Source organism: Sebastes fasciatus, chromosome 10 (genome assembly GCF_043250625.1).
Source record: "Sebastes fasciatus isolate fSebFas1 chromosome 10, fSebFas1.pri, whole genome shotgun sequence".
NCBI lineage: Eukaryota > Metazoa > Chordata > Actinopteri > Perciformes > Sebastidae > Sebastes > Sebastes fasciatus.
The window spans coordinates 13,842,159-13,865,089 of NC_133804.1; the positions used below are offsets into that span (position 1 = coordinate 13,842,159).

Here is a 22,931-nt window from a genome sequence, read left to right on the forward strand (position 1 = left end):
TTCCTCCTATTCTTTGAGGAGAAACACCGCCACCGTGTCTCCCTCTTTATAGGTGAGTAAACTAATTTCCACAGAATAGTCTCATGAGCATCATGTACTGCAGTGCAGTGCCATCACCACTCCCCCACGTTGTGTTGTTCCTGTTTGAGAGCAGTCCAGGCATAGCAAAGGAAAAAAACAAAACACACACACACAAAAGGAAAGGCAGTGAAGCAAAGGAAGAACAAAAAAAGCAATATCCTTTCATGCTTTGTCAGAAATGGGTTGTTTGGATCATACAGTAGCATTTCATACAGCCCGAGTCTGTTCCACAGGACTGGTGCAGTGAATAAATCCTGAATCATAGTGTCGGCATCCAAACAAAAATGAAAGGAAAAAAATGGTCTTTTGCCATGTTTGTTGGATTTGTTATTTGAGCGGTGGCAGGCTGGATCTCTGGAAGGAAGAAGGAATTCATTTTTACCACACAATGCAGATCCCGAGACCAGGAAAATGACACAGACTGTCTGGGCAATCTATTGAGCATTGTGCCGATTTACTGCGAGAATTTGCACTGTGGGAATAAGCAGGGTTTAAATGATTAGCTGTCCCCCTTTTGCTGTATTTACTTAAGTAAATCCTGATGAAAATGTCTTCCCTAAAATATAGTTTTTAAAGCTTACAACTTGGAAGCGACACAGCATCCGTGTGCAGCATGTTTTGTAAGCAGTTGGTGGTTATAATAATACATTATTGATTGTGTCACGTCGTATAGAGAGAGAGAGAGATCACATGGCAGATGAAGCTGTCAATGGAGCCTTCAATCAGTGGATGCAAGGCAGGGGAGCGAGAGTGAAGCAGATGGTGCTTACTATTGATCCAAAACATGCACACACACTTCCACTGACTAACAGCTCAATATTGGACCTATTACAGGGGAAAAACTCCTCTCTTTGTGTGTTTGTCTGCAGGGGGCTACTGATACTTCGCCATATACCGGAGTCAAATATGCTGCGTGTTTAACCTGCAGCCTCCCGCAGGCCATAAAACCATCCACAGTGTTTTCATTCAGTGTTGTGAAAGGACACCAACACGGACACACAAACCTTTCTGTACATTTTATTTACAAAATGTATTAAAATTCTCTGTACAGCGCCTCACTAATGAGGTTCAGCAAAATTATGCATGCATCTCTTGCTCTTTTGTACCCACTACTATGCCTGGCGTTTTTTTTTTTTTGTTGTTGCAGAAGGTGAGGCGTATACAAAAAAGAAAAAAAAAACTGATTTACAAAAGAATAACCAGGGCTGGACGTCAACCTAAGGTCGGTTTGTGAGTAGCAGAGCTCGTCAAGCATCACTGAATTCACATGCAAATTTCTTAGAAAAAAAGAACCAAAATCATGTAATATAAATAATTCTCATTTATATGAATGTACACATCTTTCTCAACTTTATTTTTCTTCACATTATCAGTTTCTTTTGTTTTTTATATATAAAACTATCTGCCCATAGTTTCAGGTGATTAGATAACTATCGTCCTAAATCCTATGGAATCACAGTCTTTTTGAAAGAAAGGAAAATCATTACAGCAATATGGAAATGTGCTAAGCTTCAGGGCTCTCCCTGGTATAACCTTGTATAAATCTATGTTTTCCGTTGTATATTTTTCATTTTCATTTACTAAGTGAAGTCACCAAACACTGTAATGCTCATTTAAAGGAAATCAAATTAAAAGCAAACCACAGCTCGTTGTAAAATGTGCAATTGTTAAAAGAAAATGGTAAGGTAATCCAAAATACTACAGTTTAAAAGCCATTACTGTTATCCTTTAATTGGATTGCAGTTAATCTACAATTGAATTACCCTTTCTGTTTGGTTTTACTTTCATTTACAGGAGACTTCAGGGAAAGACTGTTTGGAGCGACGAACCTCGTCGAGTCGGTGCTCCTTTGATATTTTACAAACTGTAGATCACAAACAGATTTTTTTTTTTTACTCAAGCATGAATACTTTGCTTTAAACACTCTTTTGTCATACAAAACACACTCTTGGCAGTATTGGAAGTGCGAATTATGACCTGGTTCTGTAGTGCGTGAAAGCCGAACCAGATCATCTTCTCATCTTCGTGAGTCCCATCAAACGTTCAGAAGACAGTGGCAGCAGCACCAGAGTTTAGAGTACAAACAACACACTTGTAATTGTTTTGGGCTGAATGGCATCTCGCTCCAATAAGATCAATCTGTCTTTTTAAAACAAGTACAGGGTCACTATAAGTGACTTACAACAGTATAAAAGCTATTGTCTAATAACCAGTGTCTTACAGTGCACTGAGTAGATCTAATAAAATCATTTGAACACATATAACCAGTGAAAATCTGGCAGCAGAAGGATGAAGAGTAATCGGATCATATTGATTACAAGAAACCAATTAGACACTTGTCATATAAGATTCGTCGTCTTTCTGGCACTTCAAAGTGTGCTTAGGGTTGCAAAGGATGGCTTTAGTTCTCTCATTCATTGTAACATGTCAAATGTATTATATCTATATATATATCTATATATTTCAATCACTGCACCATTCTTCTGTTTTGTATGAGTTTCAAGCAAAAAGCAATATCATTGTGAATGAGTTGCATTGATTGGACTCGGAGTTCCATAAGGCACTGAGAGGAGGGAACCGCATCGGCTCTTCCCGTGACCAGTCCAGTCGTGTCGTCATTGCAGATTATCGTGCCGTGTTCCGCCCGAGAGGATTTGGCTCGGAGCTCAATCCCCGCGATCCTGTCCTTTCCTAGATGTTCAGTCACAGTTGTAAGGGACAGTGGAAATGTTTCCTAAACCTGTCGACATACAGAGCAGAAGCAAAGAAGGGAAGAGTTGAGGTATATAATGACTGGCAGGGGGAAAAAAAACTAACATCTGCATAATTATGACTCATGTTGGGTGAAAATATGGGCTGTGAATTGAAAATGTCAACTTAAAAAAAATAAAATAAAATCGGTGTGAGTTTTAAAGATTGAACTTAAAAATGCAAGCTATTTATAAAACTATTGCCTATATTTCTTAAAGCCCCTGAAAACCTAGTTTTATTACTGATGTTTTTCTCAATAACAGCAAATATTTGTGATTAAATAAGCAACAATTGAATACAAAGTTCCGAAAATGAATCCTTAATGGTGCTAAATTCAGGCCTGACAAAGCACAGAGAAACTCGGATTACAACACACACAGAGGGAGAGACTTCATTCTCTGCTCAGGTAGACATTACTCCTCTATATCTTTACATAGCAAATAGTTGTTTGCTGCTATATTAATGCTCTGAATTTCAAATCTAGCTCCTTTAATTATTATTTATTACAAGCATTTAACACTGAAAAACTCAGGTTATCTGCTTCATCAGAGCTGTGCTGGTGTGGTTTGATCAGATTTGATTGACAGCAGCGGCAACATAAGCAAACAACCCACCAGCTGTCATCAGATTTTGTCTATCTGACGTACGTGAGCCCTGCCCACTCGAAATCAGTGAGAAGAGCACAGACAAAACGCATAAATACAGAAGGCTCTCATGTAAATAATGTTAATATGTTTTCCGGGCCTTTAAATGACGCTGCTCTGTCGTACAGCTGTACTTCTGTAAACAGACACATCACACTTGGTGTTTAATGAGGAGCAACAGAACACATATGCGATCAATCCAATCAAATACAAAACTAACAATTTATTTAACAGTGATCGAGGTCCCCTTTGTTTAGTTCAATGCTGTAAGAACTGCTGTATAGAGACATTTTTTTAATTCCCCATTTACCTCTAGTGGTATTAAAGTGCAAGTGAGCATTCAGTGGAACTTCCTATTAAGTTTCTACAGAAGAAATAGTCCCTGTGAAAGCTGTTCACAGTGTGTTCTGTGGATTATACAGAGTAACGCAGTAACACTGTCTCTAAAAAAAGAAATGCTGCTGTTGAACTTTTTTAAGGCTGCACTAATCAATAATTTTATATTAAAGAGAGGATACTGGATGTAATTATATATAACTATATGACTAATGTGACAGGGGTCACAGAGAAATATCACCCAACTCTTCAATTTCCCCTCAGCACTATGGAGCATTTAAGCCTTTTTTATCTCTTACCACTCTCCTCAATGTTTTCAGCTGTTTTTAATCTAAAGAAACGACTGTACATTACCTGCCCAGCACGAAATGACAGGTAAAATGAGCAACTAGCTGGTGAACATAGTTGTGCATTTAGCAGCTAAAGAGTCAGATATTTCCCTCAGGAGTTGATGGACACCAAAACAGACTGAATATTGGAGTTATGCTAATACTATCCTAATGCTATTTTCACACTACGAGCGACAAAACAACAGGCTGCAAGTAGTTTCCAATGGAAGCCAGTGACACAAAGCTACAAACTGACGCGACACTGGTCGCTGGCTGACAGACGTGACACGCTACAACTACTTTTTTCAGTGCTCCAATGATGCGGTGAAGCGTCAAACAATCATATGCTTTTGTTCTACGTCAACAAGCACTTGAGCAACTCTTCAACGGCGACGTAGCAACAATGTAGCTGGCCGTTTTGTTGCTTTTGTCGCTCGTAGTGTGAACATAGCTTAATGCTGCCTGTGTCTGGTGTGTTTGCCAACACCTTCGCCATATCAACTGTATAACATGATAATATATAAATGTTATGTTTGAGGCTTGTTACGCTGCCCCCAAGTGGCCACAAAATAATCAATCAATACTGCCTTAAATGTCATTTTTGGCTGGAGGGCAGAGGGCCAGCCTTATAAACACAAAAGTTTGACTGACTGACTGACTGACTGAGTGATGAAATTACACAATTGGTTGGCCGAGTGCTGGAGTTTCCTCATTGGCGGAGAACAGTCCGCTGTGAGGACTGAGCCTTTCCAGCGCAATACATCTGGCTCAAGAAACTTGGACCAAGCTGTCAAACTAGGCAATCTAGTTCTAAAATGAAAGGAGATTCAGCAGTGGCATGGCCTATTTCTCACTTAAAATGTTTTCAGAAGTAGATTAGATTGTTCAGACGGAATAATTATAAGAAGAAATAAATAAGTTTACAAGCAGGTGTGTGTCTGGTAACTTGCTAAGTTTGTGTGCTGTAACCTTCATGGTAGCCTGAGGCGCTGTCCACGCAGCTATACGTTACAAGGCGGCATAAACAACATCTCACAGTTTTGTATCTGAGTGGGCATGTGTGTTCTGTTGTGCCCTACATGACAACCATAAACAAGTTCACAAGCAGTCAGCCACACAGCAACACACACAAATGAATTATTCACTCTCGCTGGTATGACAGGAAGCTAAATGATTCATCATCCACACAGTGCCCGGAGGGACAGTGCGGACAGTGAGCGGAGGCGACGTACCTCTAGATCTTAACGCTCTCGGTTCCGTACACGTTGTAGCCTTCTCTGTATGTGGCAAAGTTCTGGGTGTTGGTCGGGGGAGCCGGCTTAAAATTCTGGGCATTCTTGGCCAATTTCAGCCGTTTGGTTTCTTGCCGTGACTTATAACAGAACTCTATCAGAGCCACCATCATGGCCAGCCCCAGCCCTCCGACCAGAATATAGAAGACACCAGCCACATTGCTTAGGCTGAGAGCACTTGTCTTGTCCTGGGGGAAAGTGAATAACACAGTTAAGAGTTTTGCAAGGGCAGCAGAACAAAAAAACACAGCCTGCATCCTTCAAACTGAGCCTCACATAGCCTTGACTTAAACTGCTCTAGCACATCATCATACTCTATCTTACTTGTATGGCAGATTATGGACACTAACGGCTACAAGCAAACCAAAAAATTGAAGATGTAATGAGGTGCTACGGCTAGAATTTCGAGTGAACTGATTTTACTATGGTTGTCACAAAGTTGTACTTCAGACTGCCATAGTCAAACCATTCTCCGCTGAGGAGAAAGAAGCCAACTCTTATTAGCACTCTTATCTATCTGCTGGTGAATGTAGAGCTCTCCCTTCCCTACACTACATGGATGTAATATGGCTTCTGCTCTTGACCATGTAAGGAAGGTGGTCAGTATCGCATAGGTCGACAGCTCTGAAAATCCCTATCTTTTTTTTTTTTTTTTTTTTTTATCCTCTTGGCGACATGTACGTATAACTCTCTTGGCAACATTGTCATACAGTACAGTCATAATAGATGAATGATAGCTTTGTTAAAGTTTAAAAAAAAAACTAAAAATCAAACCATTTTGCTGCTGCTTACCTACCAAACATATTCATTAAAAATTTGTTCATTAGAGTTTTACTATTTGCAGTTTAACCCTATGAGCGTGGGAGTATCATAAAGCTATCTAGCGACCCCTAACCTATAATCTTTGACTGTATCTCAGAGGGTTAAAATAGTGGGTTTATTACATTCCCCAACTTCTTGTGATGCGCAAACAGAGCCTCTAACCTCAACTCCGAGCAGCCACAAGATGAAGACGCCCTACGGCGCTCTCGACGCTTTAGAGGAGTTGAATTTGTGTAACTCATCACAATAAGAGGCTTTGCTTGTTCATCACACCACAGGAGGCCAAAGAATCTAATAGACACATCTCGGTGCAAACTAGTAACAACGCAAATAAATCAAATTTTCATTAACAGTTTGGTAAATAGGAACAGCAGCATAATGGTCAAAGTATCATGAATGTCAAGAGTGAAAATGAGCAAAAATATAGCATTTATCAACAACTGTTAACTGCTGTGATTCAATTGCACTAGTGTTTCTAAAAGGCAACTTCCCCGCATTATTATCATTACAGTTCTCACAAAAATGAGTTTCTACATTTTATATTGCAGCAAAAAATGTCTCATTTCTATTGCAATAAAAGAAAAAAATGAATTTGGGGAAGCAGTGCCTTGTGTTGAAAGCCACGTATAAACTGTGTTACAGTTTGTGGCAGAAAAGCTAAAAAAAAAAAAAAATTATGTGTAGCAAATAAACAAAATGTACACTATAGATGTCAGAGAAGTCTTGTCTTGCATATGAACAGTACGTCAAAATGCAATTTTGGAATCAGTACAAAAGACCTGCAGCGACTGACCTTACTTCCAGAGTCCTTGGTTCCACATTCACCCTTATCGTACCACCATTTGTTTTTCAGCTTGTCTAAGATGCCTTGTTCACTGAGTTTCAATACTGCAAGGTTTACAGGAGTTCTTCACGTGGGAAATAACATAAATAACATTATATTATGTTATTTTATGTTATTCAACTTTTAAACTACTACATACTTTACAAAGCGATAAGGCAGGGCTCCTGGCTATGTCAACATCACAGAGAGCAGGCATTCTAACTATTACCTTCATAACCCCTAGTCTAAAGCCAGGTCCTGCCCGTATCGCTTTGAGTAATCGGCAGACGCTGTTAACGGGGCGACGAGCAGGTACCGGAAGTACAATCTGCAAGTCTGTGAGTATCCAAAAAGCACCGGGGTACATTGTTTTAGGGGGGCGGGTAGCGGATCACAGGGGCTTTCTGAACAGCGTTTAACAAGTTCAGTCCTACAGGAGCTTTGTGTTAACAAACAGAAAAATCTAAGCGATGGACACTACCTTTTGTACTTCCACAATATCTGCTTAAGCACGACAACAATCAACTCTGGAGGTATTACAACCAATTTCACATCCAAGCAGCTATCCCCAAAAGTGAAAGCTTAATTAATTCTTACGTGTTCTATCACGACACATCGCTAAGAAAAACCTTATCTCCCAATTACGCCAGATTAGTGTCAGATGAGTGTGTCCCGACCAAACTGAGCACAGAGCTGCAGGACTAAGCTCAAAAATATCACTGGAATAACTCCTCTCATATTTGCCTGTAGCTGCAAAATCTAACGTCTGACGCAGCTGTTCGATATCTATAGACGTCAAACTACTGTATGTAATCATAAAATGATCATAATGTTCGATTGCACTAAATTACTTTAGGAAAAAAAACCCAATAAAAATCATATTTTGTAGTCATAATGTGTCAGTGAATCATTTATGGTTCATGTCAGTCTTTGTGTAAAAGTGAAAAGCAAAAGAAAATATAAAATAGCGCATCGATAAATGAGTGACTTCTCCCTGGGAGAGCTGTCCCCCGAGGGGACTCATGCAATGCATAATGCACTGAGAGAAGATTACACCACTGTATATCCCTCATAGCCAATCTGGAGAAACGGACTGTGAAGACCAGACCATTGTCTTGGCTCGGAGAGACATTGATTAACAATGCAATTACCCCGCAACATGCTCTGTGTCTGAAACTCAATCTAGGCCGCACTGTGTTGTGCCTGAGGGCGAGAAAGAGGAGCTGTGTTAAGTGTGTGTGAGAGGGCGTGCATGCCGCTGTGTGCATGATTATGCGCATCTCCTGATGTCTCTTGGACCACGGAGCTGCGAGTGGGACGGGGCCAAGCGGTGCACCGTTTGGAGCGGAGGCGCTCCAGGCCGCTTTATTCCACCTAATCGGGCCTTTCCACTGAGTCCTGGGGAGCCGAAACAAGCCAGGAAACAGACAGTACATACCTGTGCATGGTAAAAGATCGATGGCGGCACAAGAGACAGATGCTTTCAAATGGCTCCTAAGCTCAGTGACTACAGAACACAGCAATGTTAGCAATGCAAACACTGAAAAAAGTGACATAAAAAAAAAAATCTGTATCAGAAATGAGTTCGATATTATGTGATCTATCATGCAGCCTCTCATGGTGATGCTATTTTAAAAATGACTGGCTACAGCTTAGCTGGTCATCGTGGTCGGTGTGACAAATGACATTAAGAGTGTAATGACACAATCTGCAGTCCGTGGGACCTTGCAGCTCGTCTGTAATCTAACCAATTACCTGATCCATATCATCACATTTGTGCCGACAGCATCATCCGTCACTAAATTGACCTGTATTGTAAAGAATATAATGCTACCGCCTTATATGTAATCTGGCGAAAATAGCACAATCCTTCATGGCACATAATCTAAGTGACATCATACTAAAGGTGTCATGGCTGAGCGGGGGTTTCACTCTTTGCACCATTAGCTTCCACAATGGAGACAAAGGGAAAAAATCATTCATCATTTAACCACAGAAGAAGAGGGAAGATGGTCAAAGGGGTCACAGCTGTGTTATTAATTAATGAGTTTGGGTGGGTGTAGGAGCTGCATGTAGTGGAATCACACCACAGGTGGGTTATCAGATGACTCATTAAGAAGAAATCTTTTGTTTAATTAGAATTCTCACGTTTGCCTGCAATGCTTAGTCCCCTCAAGACGCCGCTGTTCCCCTTGCTTTCCTGTCGGGCCTCATCCTGAGCTGCCATTTTGAGGTTTTTAGAGCTCATGGATGGGTTGTGGGCCAGTGTCATGGATGTGAAGCAGCTGTGCGGCGAAGTACTGCAAAGCTATGTATTTTAGAGGATTAGCAAAGTTCACCTTCAGGAGGGAAGGCTGGAGGTTACGCCCTTTTTTCCGATGTCAAATATTCTATCACTCTTCTTGCATCACATGCGTGTGACGTCATCAACTGTCAAAGCTCCCTAGACAAACTCCCTAATATCTGCGACTAGGTGATCTGCCCTACACATGTGTAAGGGTGAATAAATCAAGCTCAGCCTTTCACAACTGCAGGGCAACCACATTCACCTCTCCTAATTCTTATTTTGTGAACATTACAGTCTCAATAACCACAAGTTATTTTTCTGTTGGATAAGCAAAGGCTCCTTAGTTTGATCTGAGCTGTTAAAGCGTCTGGTCAGACTAGTGGTGAATTTGGTAATCTGCCGTGGGAGCAGCAGCAGTTTGGTCGGTTGGTTGGTTGGTTGGTTGGTGGGGGCGGACAGTTGCTTTGGTTCTGGTTGGGTTGTCGTAACAGCCTTGCCGATTACTCTGCACTATAGTACCCGATTGTGGTGACATCGAGGCTGACCTTGGAGTCACCTCCCCCGCTGCCGCACTCTCCCTTGTCGTACCACCATTTGTTTTTCAATTTGTCCAAGAGGCCTTGCTCATTCAGTTTTAAAACTGCCAGGTTAACAGCATTTCTTGAAACGATAAAACATAACTTGTAAGAAAATGCACAGGTCCGTGAGAAATCTAATGCAAGGTAATAATTGTACTAAGCATCATAATGATAATGGTAGTGATACTACCACTGTCAAAAAGCAGGGGGGCTTATGCACAGAATCTGTTAATCAGAATGGTCTAGGAAAGGACAAATTGTTTAAGAAATTTCAGGAATGTGGAGAGATAAGATCATATAAAAAGGTAAAGACAGTGTTAAATCTTGGAAAAGGTGGCATGAAGGGGTTACGTAGTTTAGAACTGAAGTGTGCGGGATGGGGACACTTGTCATTGAGAAGAAAAGTAACAACAACAAACATCATGCAATTAACATTCGTCACAAGTGACAGCGCAGCTTTTAAAGGCTAAATTGAAAAACCATTGAACTGTTAAATTAAAAGTGACAACACAACAGTCAGGTAGGACAGCACACGGGACAGAAGGAGGGATCGAAAGGAGAGAGAGAAGCAAGTGAGAGAGACATAAATATGAAGTGATTGTTAGCTTTAGCCTTATCATTTGGATTTGAGAAATTAGCAGCTCTTATCAACATATATAAAATATTAAAAAATAAACATTTCTTATCATTTAACCTTTGTATCCAAGTGCATTGAAAAGGCATACTACCGTTACCTCTGTGTCCATAAAAAAACAAGGAGAGGAAGAGAAGAGAATGACAACAGGGGGACATCAGGGTAGGTGGAATACTATAACAACATGGAGGATATTGTTATATTATTCCACCCACCTTAATGCTGAGCCTTTGGGCGTCGCCACACCGTATCCTTTCGAGTCGAGGTTGCCGCCCACTTTCATGGTGTCGCAGGGCTTCCGCTGCTCGATGTACTCGTTCATGGTGGACTCGAGGAGAAAGGCGAACTTGCCTTTTGACTTTCGTACCCGGGCTACGCCATCGGGCGTGGTCTTAACAAACACTGAGGGCTCAGCGGATTTCATGTATGACCACATCTTCTCATACACTGCTATTTTGGATCGCTGTGCAGAGGAGAAAAAAAAGGAGAAGTAGTTTAGAAAAATAGCCCAAGAATCATAGGCATTTAATGGATTTTGTAGGATTTTTGTGCTTAATGATCCATTCATTTAAAACTGGCATCATGAAGTATTTATAGACATCTTGGAAAAAGCGGCAGAGTGATATCTTTAAATACTTCCGGAAAATATAGCTGGTGGACTTTTGCAAGATCATGAAGTACAAAAATTTATAAAACCCATTTCTCTTCATCAGCATAGATGTACTCTTCAAATGTTATGTTGCAGCTGGAGGCTCAGATTCACCGAGCGAATGAGGACCACTCATCACCTGTACAGTACATAATGTGTCATGCAAATTGGGTTTTAGCAGAAATACTGGCATTTGTGGACTTGGTGGTGCAAGAAATATCTTCAATAATTAAACGTTTGTGTCAGTGGAGTGTGGATAATGATAATTTAGATGGAAACTTGCAAAAGTTTTGGATTTCTCTTGGTGAATTTGAGCCTTGCTTTATAGTCTTAATTTAACTTGTAGAACTTATTACAGTCATTCGTTTCAACAACACCGTCCTCGATGTAACATCTCAACTGTGACTCAGAGGCAACGCGCATGAGAAGCAAGAGAAGTGAACAAGAAAGCGGGTTACACAGACACAAGGCAACCCATCACAAAGTGACACAGATGAGCCTTTTCCCATGCAGCGCCTGGGGTCAGGCTTAGCGAGCCTGTAAAATCTGTGGGAGTTGAGCGCTATCTATAATAAGCATCAATTAAATTATTCAATGCCGCTGGATTTATTTTGGCATAGGCATTTCACACTTTGAACAGATCCCGGTCCAAGCGGCGATGAGCCAGTTCCCGAGTGGCACTGTGTGTACCGCAGACTGGATCTCACATGAAAAATATACTTTCTTTTAGTAAAGGCCAGAGAGAGACGAAGGGGGTTGGATGGTTTTCAAGAACTGGCTGAATCAAAAGGTCTACTGTCAACCAAAGGGTTTGTGTATGGAATATGGACAAGCTGTTGATACACCAGCATCTGCCAGAGATACTGCCCTGCAGTGTTGTTTGACATCAGTTTAGTGATACTACAATGTGAAATGATTAGTCAATGAATTCATTGCTTGATGACAGAAAAATAATCAGCAGCAGTCTACAGCCACACTAGCATCAGCATGCTAACATGCTCACAAGGGTAATGCTAACATGTGGATGTTTAACAAGTCTAATGTATCGTTCATTATCTTAGACTGACATTAAATCAAAGTACTTGACAAAACTAGAATTACTGCCACGCGGTTGTACGTCTTCGCCAATCAGTCAAGTAGCAGTCTACATCCATATCTGTCCAAAATGTCACCACTTCATCATTTTATCCTGTTTTGTCCTGACATTTGTGTGAAATTGTCATAATTAGCATAGGAATTTTTGACTTATCGCCAAAATTGTGTTTTGTGAGGTCACAATGACCTTGACCTTTGAGCCCTGACACACCAAGCCGACAGTTGACCATCGGACAGTTTGCGTCCGTCGGCCTAGTTTTTTCAGTGTGTCCCGCACCGTCTGCTCTGGTCTGCCCGTGTCTGATTATTTTCCGGCGGATTCAGCATGTTGAATCGGCGGCGGCGCCCGTCGGTGAGAGAAATCACTCTGATTGGCTGTTCAGCTTAAACAAATCAGTGCATGAAAAGAGGACGTGAGGAAAGCAAGTCAACGAGTAAAGTCAAGAGGAAAAACCCAGAAGGTTCTTTTCAGTGTTCATCTTCATCTCATCTGATCATTCCAATACACGGATATTTTCACAACGACATGGCCATCTAGAATGAAGCTAAGTGGTGAGTGAGAGTGGTGTGAAAATGGTCAGCAAATGCCGCTTCGTTACATATACGTATCATAACAACGACTTGTATATCTGCAGTCCTCTGTCTTCTGGTTTCCCTATTTGAATGACGAATACCAACTACCACTACATGCTGGTGTGGAAAGTTATTTCGTCTACGTACGTATGTGGTAGTTGGCTGTCGGCTGTAGTCTTTGCGGTATGTCCGAGTGCAACTTTTTGGCCAAGACAAAGGTGACGTGAGGCAACTCCACTGGTGGCCTTCTTCACCGCTGGTTCTTTGATGTCGGCGTGGTGTGTCTGGGCCTTTTGACCACCAAATTCTAATCAGTTCATCCTTGAGTCCAAGTGGACGTTGTGCCAAATTTAAAGAAATTTCTTCCAGGTGTTCCTGAGATAATGTTTTCACAAGACTGGTATGGACAGATGGGTGGAAGGACAACCCGAAAACAGCCGACCACGGCTGTCGCTGACGCGGCTGCATAATCTGCCTTGATGATGCCGCTTTTAAGTAACGCCACTGGCATTTTTAACTAGCTAGCGTGGCTAAACATGCCATGTTTCTGCTGTTTCTTTGACAAAACAAGCAGCTTGAAAATGTCAACTTGGCCTCTGGAAGATTGTAATGGTAATTTCTCACTAGCGTGATCTGACACTTTATAGAATAAATGTGCTTAAAGGAAAAAAGAATCCACAAGATATTCAATAATGTCAATAATTGTTAGTTGTAATAATTAACAGGTCATTCAGTCAACTAGGTATGCTAGAAAAACAGTAAAGATCATGTAATGTAAAGCTCTATTATTGAAAGTTGCAGATAAAGTACAGTTAGATAACTACACATAGATACTGTCCAACCATACCGATCAGTACACACTCATTGTCCTCAACTGGTAAAAGCCCCCCTAAACAAGAGCATATCCATCTCTAATGCATTTCTATTAATAAACAAAAGCATTAACCTTGACCTAACCAAAGTGCTTTACTGGCTTTATGTAATCGTATACAATTTGTTTGTAGGCATCTGTCAGAGAGCATCAAGCCAAGGGTGAGGATGAGATGAGACAGCAGCATAACACAAATTAAAAAGCCTGCATGATGAATGTCCTCTGCTCGGATGAAGAAAGCCTTGAAGTTGGGGTGATGGCCGTTCCATTTTAATGCAACGGGCGGAGAGCTAGATGTGATGTTTTTGTTGACAATCTTGTTAAATGTGTTCTATTTGCATGTGTCAGACATCATGGAAAGGACGCTAAGTTTAGAGGGCAATTTCCCCAAAGACTCTGGCTCATCTGCTCTGCAGCGGGAAAGCTCCAGACGCCTCCTCAAATGAAGAGAAAAGAATGGATCTGGGCATTGATTACTGACGACAGAGTGTGCTGCCTCAGTGCTTTATGAAGTCAATTCATCAATATCAGAGCGGGGACGGAGTGTGACCAAAACCGAAATAGGCGGATTCCACTTCAACTAAAGTCACCGGAGAGACGCTTAAAGCAGACTCTGATAGAGAGAGGGAGAAAACAAGATGAGAAAGCCCAGCAGGGAAAGACAGATATTTGATTATTGACTGCTGGTTAACAAACACACACACACACGTGAACATAACGCATTGAAACTCTCATCTCCTTTTTGTAATCATTCACACGTCGGTCCACGGTGGTCATTTAAAATTCAATTAGGGAATAATGACTGAAAAAGTCCATCATCGATGAACAGACGATTCGTTGAGCAATTATAGAGTGCCATAAATACAGCTTTATACATGTGGCTCTCCTTCACACTATATAATGGCCCTGTTAGAGCATACTGCTGTATTCTAAATGAGCTCTGAGACAATTAACAGGGAGTGGTTACATTAAATAGCTATTGTATGAAGCAAAAAGAAAAACAAGTCTATGTTGGGTAACTTGCAAACGACGTAATCCGCCTCCTCTAAATGTCTCCAGATCACACTAAAGCAATCATAATGTTGCTCCGTTCGTAATGAAGTACCTAAATAGTCGATCTCAGCCAACCCTCCTACCTAGGCGACACAGTTACATCATCTGTGTAGGCGTTCCTCCTGCAAATCTGTCTGAAGCACTGAGTTTCCTGCTGTCTCACTATAGTCAAGACTTCTCTTTAGCAAGACGAGGTTAGAGGGACGCCAGAGGAAAACAGGTGGATGCTTATTGGGAACTCTAAAGCATGAACATGCTAGTGAAGGTCTCCTTAGAGCAGGGGTCAGCAATTACCTGCAAGCAGTGGTCAGTTATTTCTAGCAATCTTTCAATGGGGGCCCAACATAGTTTTTTTTAAAGGAAAGGTGGAAACCTGTAATATTTTTGTTATATTTTTTTTCTTAAACCTACAATAAGTGATTCCTTGGCCAATTGGGGGCAGCAGAAACAACACTGACTTTTATATGGTGAACTTGTGTGCAAACAGTCGCCCATTAACACATAGCAGCAGCAGATATGGAGTAACATTTGCATTAGAGTTCAGTTTCCTGCCATATGAAGAATGTAAGTCTAACATTCACCCTTTTAGCTCTGTTTTGGTCTCCACCAACTCCTGAAGGAAATATCTGTCTCTTTAGCTGCTAAATGCTCCACTATGTTCATCAGCTAGCTGCTAATTTTGTCTGTCTGCCGTTGGTGCTGGACAGGTAACGTCGGTTCTTAGAAACAGTTGAAATGACACTATAAGAATAAAATGTATTAATATAATAGGTTCAGGATTATGTCTGAGTGCAGATGTTTACATTAGAACACTACTTAAGTAATAAATGACTCATACAAAGATGTACTTGTATTATTCACACACAATAAACAGTAGCCTGCTTCAGTTGTGGTTAAATAAGAGTACTGTTGATGTTTTTGTTATCCGCCATCTCTTTTACTCTTCTTAAGGGGCCGTAAACATGCCGCGTCTAAATTGCGTTGAAAATGCCAGCTATGCTGCTTTTTTTCTTCTTTTCAAGGTACTTGGGATGTTGCACTCCTGACACGCCTGCCATTACTAAGCAACCAAAACCTGCGTGCTGTGATGACGATGATGAAGTTGCGTTAATTTAAAAGGAAGCCTCACTGACTAAACTAAAGACAGTCAAAACAAAGATAAATGCATTTCTCTGGGTAGCCCTGCACTAAAATGATTAACTTCTCCTCCATATATTTACGGAAGAAAGAAAAGATATCTGCAGGCTGTGATTGGTTGTTCCTCGTCACCTGACACGCACGCTGCAGTGTTCCAAAAGTTGAACTATCTTTATCTCGTGGCGTAGCCGTTGCGGCCCGAAAAATAGGTGCTTGGGAACGCTTGCGTGCAGCGACGGTGTCTACACTGACAACAATGGTTTTGAGCATGCAAAAGACGCGGCATGTGCACGGCCCCTTACTGTTATGTCAAATAAGCTAAAGCTACCGAAATAACACTGTGTTTGAATTCAAAAAGGTACTTGTATCAAAAGAAATGGATTACATTATGCATAATTCATGTATATTATTTATTATTCTTATTACAGGGTTATGTTTCTTGAGATTTATATGAGCCTTGTATTTACATTGTTATCTACAGTACAGTTAAACGTTTTGATGCAAACCCTTTATGTTCAACACAGATATTTTAGTTGGAGGGGCAGATTAGCCTAGAGTACGACTGCCTTAGAGGTACCAGTTTGACTCTCTTACTCTAAAACAGGCTACCCACCCTGTAGGTATCCTTCGCAGTCTAGGGATTAAATGCTTATTGGGCAGAAAAATGAAAGCCTTTAGAGTCTTCCGTGATAACAGTGAAAGACAGAAGGAAAGCCGAGAGGAAGATGGAAAGACAAGAGAGATTTGCTTTTCTGTATTTTTTGAAAGATCATTAGTAAATCGCGAGATTAGAGATTTTGTCGTTCCAGAAATCCCCCAAAAATGTCATTAAAACGTCTGAGACGGGACAAATGATTAAAGTCCAAAGTCAAAGCAATTGCCCTCTCCATTCTAAACAACCACTTAATCTGTATTGATTCTCAGTTATGCAGCATTTCCAGACCTCTGTCCACTACCCTCCGAACTGCAGCTTGTTTTTTATTCTTCCTTTGGCGTTGCGGGGCTGCTTTCATTATGCCCGCTCCCGCGTACGCTCCACTGCTTGTGTGGCATCTAAATGCCATCTCCAAACACCCCACCACTACATTTCCTTCCACTTCTTTACTTCCTTTCCATTTTGTTTATGGACATCACCACTTCCCCCCCAATATCCTGTATGCCAGGACTACCTGTATCTCAAGTATGCAGAAATGAAAGTTGAGGCTCTGGGGTTGTACTTTGTCATTGAAGTGCCACGCGCTACACGCCCTGAATACCAATTGCTCGTCTTTGATGCTCGTTGCCGGACTCCAATAGCTCCTCTCGCGCCTGCTGTTGCTGCTCATCTAAAGTTGGAAAAAGGCCCTCCGAGGACAGTGCATTCCCTTGGAGGCTACGCCTATCTCGCACCAGTCTATCATCACTTTTGTCAGCTTTCTCTTTTATGCAAACGGGCTCTAATCTTTATAGGAGCCTCCCCTTCACTCAGCGCTGTATTGGAACACAAAGTGACAAGAGCTCAGGGAATTGTGCTACATCGTGCTGCATATGATTGCAGGGCAACCTTAGGATTCCTTGTGCACATCTCCTCGCCAGCCCCTATGTATGCAACCCTGGCCTAATGCAGGTCTGCTTTGCATAATAAAAAAAAAAGCTACTTATTAAACATTGTGTTGAACCATGCAGAAGCTACAGCGTCTGCGCCACAATAGCTGAGACGTGAAATTGATTTTCATGCTTAGTAAAAATGCATTGGTGGCTGCGCCCAAGCTGTTGCTCTCATCTCCACCTACACCTGCACGTCAGCGAGACGCATGATGTTTGCCGGGGAGGCTTTGAGGGTGATGTATAATCTTTCGAGGGGGAACAGAAAACAATGCGGCGGTCTCATTTCTCGGCGCAATTATCATTCTTTCATTGTTACGCTGTTAAATGAGGTGCATGATGGGACAGCAGTGTGGTTGTCTTTGATGGTCTCACCCCGGTCTTTACACGTAATTAAACAGCCACATCAGCCACATTTTATCATCTCGGCCATTATGACGACCCAGCTTCTCCTTCGATGTACAATCCGAGCCTTTTCGATGGAATGGAGCCCTCATCAAGCGGATAAACATGGCCTCGCTGGTACGACTCATCATTTTCTCATCATCCAAAACACAAATATTCAACTGACTGCATGAAAAGATCCATGACAGGAATTAAAATGATGAAACAAATCACGGCGGTGCGGCGGCGCATGACAGCTGCTGCGTCGAGGCAGAGCAGCACAAAGCTTGGAGCTATCCCGCATTGTTTCAAGGTAAAGCAACCGACAGGCTGGAGACAGAGGAGGAGAGGGTGCCCAAACAAGCAGGGCAGTCTGGGGAAGAGGAGCCAAGAGCGGGGAGAGCCGCGCTGCCAAGCGCCTGGAGCCATTCAGGCTACCACTGGGCACGTCGACGGGCTCCCAGGCCAGCTGTCCTAGTTGGTAGTGAGCAGCAGAATCGGGGGCTTTTCTAGTGGCTCTAGTCTAACACCTCTCTCTTTGAAAATTCCTCTGCAGCTTCTCCTCGTTCCCACCACCAACTGAAGACATGCGGCGGTGGCGGTGATGTGAATATTGTCACTAATGAGCCGTATATCCACACTGTCAATTTTTCTGGAGCTAAAAGAAAAGAAGATCTGAAGAAGACAATGAGATAATTTAACTAATTTGAAAGCATGAACCATCAAAATAAGAGTTTTATAGCTTATTTTCTCCGGGTATTCTGGTTTCCTCTCAAAAAACATGCAGGTTAGGTTAATGTTAGGTTAATGTTGACTCTAAATTGGCGGTAGGTGAATGGTTGTCTGTCTCTATGTGTCAGCCCTGTGATAGTCTGGGATCGGCTCCAGCCACCACCCCCCCCGCAACCCTGAATAGGATAAGGTTACACATAATGGATGGATTATTACAAGCCATATTCATGTTTCTGCATCTTATTTTTTGCTCTCTGCTCAGAAAGGCAGCAGCATTTTTTGTTTGTTCTACCTGTCAGGCAGTTTTATATTATAAACCAGGTGTAATCATCAAATATTCAAGACCGGGGGGGGTTAGAGATGATGACATATGTCGTGTTTGGACTTGATTTAAAATTTCCAGCTGGCTGATGCCGTATGGGTCTAATTAAGCCCGAATGTATTTCCTGAAAAACAGATCTGAAATAGAACTTTAACTCCTATTAATCAGCGTGTTTTTTTCCTTGCCCTCCACTGCTTTAATTAAAAGTCCCTCAGAGTAGCGGTTCACGCATGTCATTTCCTATTTGAAGACTTTGGGGTGTAACTAGGACACTCATTATACAGAATACAGGAAAACTGTGACTCCAAGACCACCTCTCGGATTGTTCTAGCAGCAGACACGCGGTGGCTCCGATGCCAGTCTGGAAACCTAATCTGTAATTGGCATCCATCATGTCTGTGACACAAAGACGACATATATACTGTATATACATCTGTGCAGAATCTCTGATGAAAGGAAAAGTGATGACAAGTGCTGTGCGGAGAATAGAGCGCTGCTGTCATGTATGTCATACAGCTGCTAAGAGACAAACCTCTTTTACATATCAAACTCTGCAGACATCATCTTGTCCTTCTTTGACTGAAAAATACAAAACATGGATTTGATTTTGCATTTCGTTGTTCAACCCAGGGGTAATACAAATGAATGAATTGCTCTTTCTGCCAACAGGCTGCAGCTGTGAAACATATGAATCGTTTCTCTCCTGCTGATGAGTAATGAGGGAGCGCGGGATAAAAGACTGTCATATTGCCTTTTTGTCATCGCAGGCGGAGTGCTGTTTCATTAATTCTTTTTCAACTTATTGCTCCGCAAATGCAAAGGGTTGGACCGCCGATGCTGTAAGACATCTACGGGTTTCACAGCAGAGGGTTGATCGCCTTAAAGATATGCAGCGCCGTTTAACTCCCGCATAGCGAGCATGTGGCATGCCTTTCAGACTAATACACTTTCGCTTCAGATTTTACTTAATTTATGCCTTAATTGCCAGGCCAGTCCCTCACGCCGACGGACATATTGCTTATTCCATCTGAACCGTCTTTCAGCCGCTCCGTTTGACCTGCAGGGCTCTTCTTCTTCAGGTCCAATTTGCCAGCCACAGCCAGCCAGCTAATTATATTTCATGAGCTGACCCCTCTGAGTTCGAGTCTGATGCGGGTGCTTTGATTAGCCTCCTGTTTTTTTATCACCTCCGAGTCTTCCACGTTGTTATCACACTTTCTGCTGACAGCCCCTGTGCCTCAAGGTTGCACGCTGCAGTTCTGCCGCATAAATTTCACATTCGTGTCATAAGAGTTCAAGAACTGCTTCTCTGTCAACATGCCTCATTTGGAGCAATCTTGGGTGGGTCACAAGATCGGTACTAAAGGTATAAAATGGAAAAGGGTGCAGGGAGGAGTTTATCAAGGACATTATGCAAAGCCAAAATGCTTAGGCATCTTTTTGGACATCTGATCTGAAAGCAAATGCCGATTAGTAAGGTGCTGTGTGTGTGTGTGTATGAGTGTGTGTGTGTGTGAAACAGTTTTCTGGTACTACTCACCCTAAAAAACTCCTTTGTGGAGCCTGAGTCCAGAGTGCCGTATGCTATCTCTGTCTGCTTGGCTAAATCTTCGGCACTTTCTATAGGAGAGACCATCCTCTCCACTGTCAGGAAGGCAGCCAGGTTGGCTGTGTAGGAGGAGATGATGATGAGGGTGAAGAACCACCAAACGCCCCCGACGATGCGGCCTGACAGAGACCTGCGTGCGAGAGGGAGGTTGATGACGGGGGGAAACGCAGAATGTAATTACACGGGGACATGTGGTGCCCATCAACGTGCTAAGATGCTAACAGTTTTGTTTAATTGCACCGGTAATCAGAATTTCCTTGTAAATCAACGTGGTGCTGCGTCAGCACTCTAAAACGGCACATTTCCAAGGAAAGTAGTTTAAAAATGTTCTCTGATCCAAGGCTTTAATTAGCTTCGAAACAATTAGGGTCAAAGTTCACATCATAGCTCAAGGAGAGTATTGATGAAACCATTTTGGTGATCTCAAACTCAATTATACATATAATAGCTGCAATAAATGTGAAATGAGTTCAAATAATGAACACCTAAAGGAAGAGGACAGAAAATGCAGATGCTTGAGTGAATCTGTGTACCTATTAAGAGCGCATCTCATCACTTGCTGTTTTAATTCAAAGTAGTATTTGTTTCTATACTGTCTCTCTGTTGTGTCTGTTGTGAAGTTGACCCACCTGGGCGAGATGTCACAGCCCTGCTGCATGAAAGCGCCAAGCGAGAACCAGAGAGAGTTGAAGATGCCAAAGTCATTGGGGGGATCGGGGGGCGTCTGGGGGTCTTTGGTCTCGTCCTGATCCTCGAGGTTCCACTCGTAAGGGCTGAACCGACTGACCAGGAACAGGACCACGCTCACCCCGATATAGGCGAACACTATACACATCCAGATCTCATAGGCCAGCGGGTCCAGGAAGGAGAAAACGCCGGGCTTGGACTTTTGCGGCTTCTTTATCATAATGGAGATGCCCAAACTCATAAATGGCTTGGAAAAGTCTATCACCTCCTCTCGAACCAGAGTAATGGTGAGAGGTGCAACGGCTATATCTGCTCTCTGGAAACAGGGACATGCACAGCGAGCGTTAGTCAAGACCTGCTTAGAGAAACGGGTCATTTTTAATGTGTGTGTTATGAATGACTGGAGCTGGAGAGGGAGAATAAAACAATGTTATCACACGATTATAAGACATAAGCCACCGACTGTGGCACTTGAAGGCAGGCTGGAAAAAAAACACACACAAAGAAAAGTAGAGTAGCATTTGAACAAGGTTATGACCTGCGATGTTAGCTAATACATCCGAGATTCAAACTGTAAAATTAATCAGATTTCTTGCCGACATTTTGCTTCATCGGGAGGTAAGAAGGGGAAGAAGCTCTGTGAGACTTGCAGAGAGACAGCTTGGAAAGAATCTGCCGAGGCAGATGGGAGTTTGAGTCATGTTTGACCAAATGCTTCCTTAATCAGGACCCAAGGAGACACAGAGGGGAGAAACTATTCAATTGTGTAATAAAACAAGCAATTTTATACTACATCTGTGAGACTTGCTGTTTCAATAATGGAATGGTTTACGTTAAAATTGCATATTAAATAAGAAGCGATGTCTTTAGAAGAACAAGTGTAATGGCTGCATTTTAAAGAGGACCTATTATGCTCATTTTCAGGTGCATACTTGTATTTGGGGTTTCTACTAGAACATGTTTACATGCTTTGATGTTCAAAAAATGCTTTATTTTCCTCATACCGGCTGTGTTGCAGCACCTCTTTTCACCCTCTGCCTGAAACGCTCTGTTTGAGCTCCTGCCCCGCCCCCGAAAAGCCCAGTCTGCTCTGATTGGTCAGCTGGCCCACTCTATTGTGATTGGTCACCCGAACCAAACTCTTCGGACTCCACTCCAGCTCTGCTCTAACTAACTTTGTTTAAGTGCGTACCAAACAAGCCACTAGGCATGTATTATGCAAATGTGTTACTTGGTGACATCACCACGTTACGTAAACAACTTTGCAGACCTTTTAGATGCACAAATAAAAAATATATATAACACACTAAAGGAAAGGGAAAAAGCACAGAGGCATAATAGGTCCTCTTTAAACAGCAGTAAAGAAATCAGCAAGCCCTGGCTGTGTAAACTCCATCACACGCCATTCAGCAGGCTGGATTTCCCAAACACGGCTTATTCTGGCATTAGCTTTATTCACTTATTTTTTTTTATTTCCAAGCTGTTTCTCTTTATCTCCCTCCTTTGCTCTGCTGCTTCAATCACATTATGTTATCAAAACACATCCACGGAGGTGGCGCTGCCTTTTTAGAAATCACAATGGGTTTCTTTGTAAAAGCGAAGGAAAATAATTAATCACATTAGACAGTGTTACTGCAGCTAGTGTGTGTGCGTGTGAT

At 42.1% G+C, this 22,931-nt stretch overlaps 1 protein-coding gene across 4 annotated transcripts in view; it reads right to left on the bottom strand.

Annotated features, from left to right (window-relative positions):
- Positions 1 to 1,084: 1,084 nt before the first annotated feature.
- gria3b (glutamate receptor, ionotropic, AMPA 3b) overlaps positions 1,085 to 22,931 on the bottom strand; it is a 98,471-nt gene continuing 76,624 nt past the window's right edge. The window contains exons 11-18 of one of the 4 annotated variants that reach the window (XM_074648323.1): positions 21,216 to 21,589; positions 20,518 to 20,716; positions 10,793 to 11,040; positions 9,885 to 10,025; positions 8,138 to 8,158; positions 7,049 to 7,163; positions 5,374 to 5,621; positions 1,085 to 2,821 (exon numbers count right to left, since the gene is read on the bottom strand). In XM_074648323.1, coding sequence (XP_074504424.1) covers positions 5,376 to 5,621; positions 7,049 to 7,163; positions 8,138 to 8,158; positions 9,885 to 10,025; positions 10,793 to 11,040; positions 20,518 to 20,716; positions 21,216 to 21,589 — 1,344 coding nt within the window. In that variant the 3' untranslated portion in view covers positions 1,085 to 2,821; positions 5,374 to 5,375. Of the gene's footprint in view, positions 2,822 to 5,373; positions 5,622 to 5,995; positions 7,164 to 8,137; positions 8,159 to 9,884; positions 10,026 to 10,792; positions 11,041 to 20,517; positions 20,717 to 21,215; positions 21,590 to 22,931 lie in introns of those variants that run through there. The other 3 variants (XM_074648321.1, XM_074648320.1, XM_074648322.1) reach the window with 3 other exon arrangements.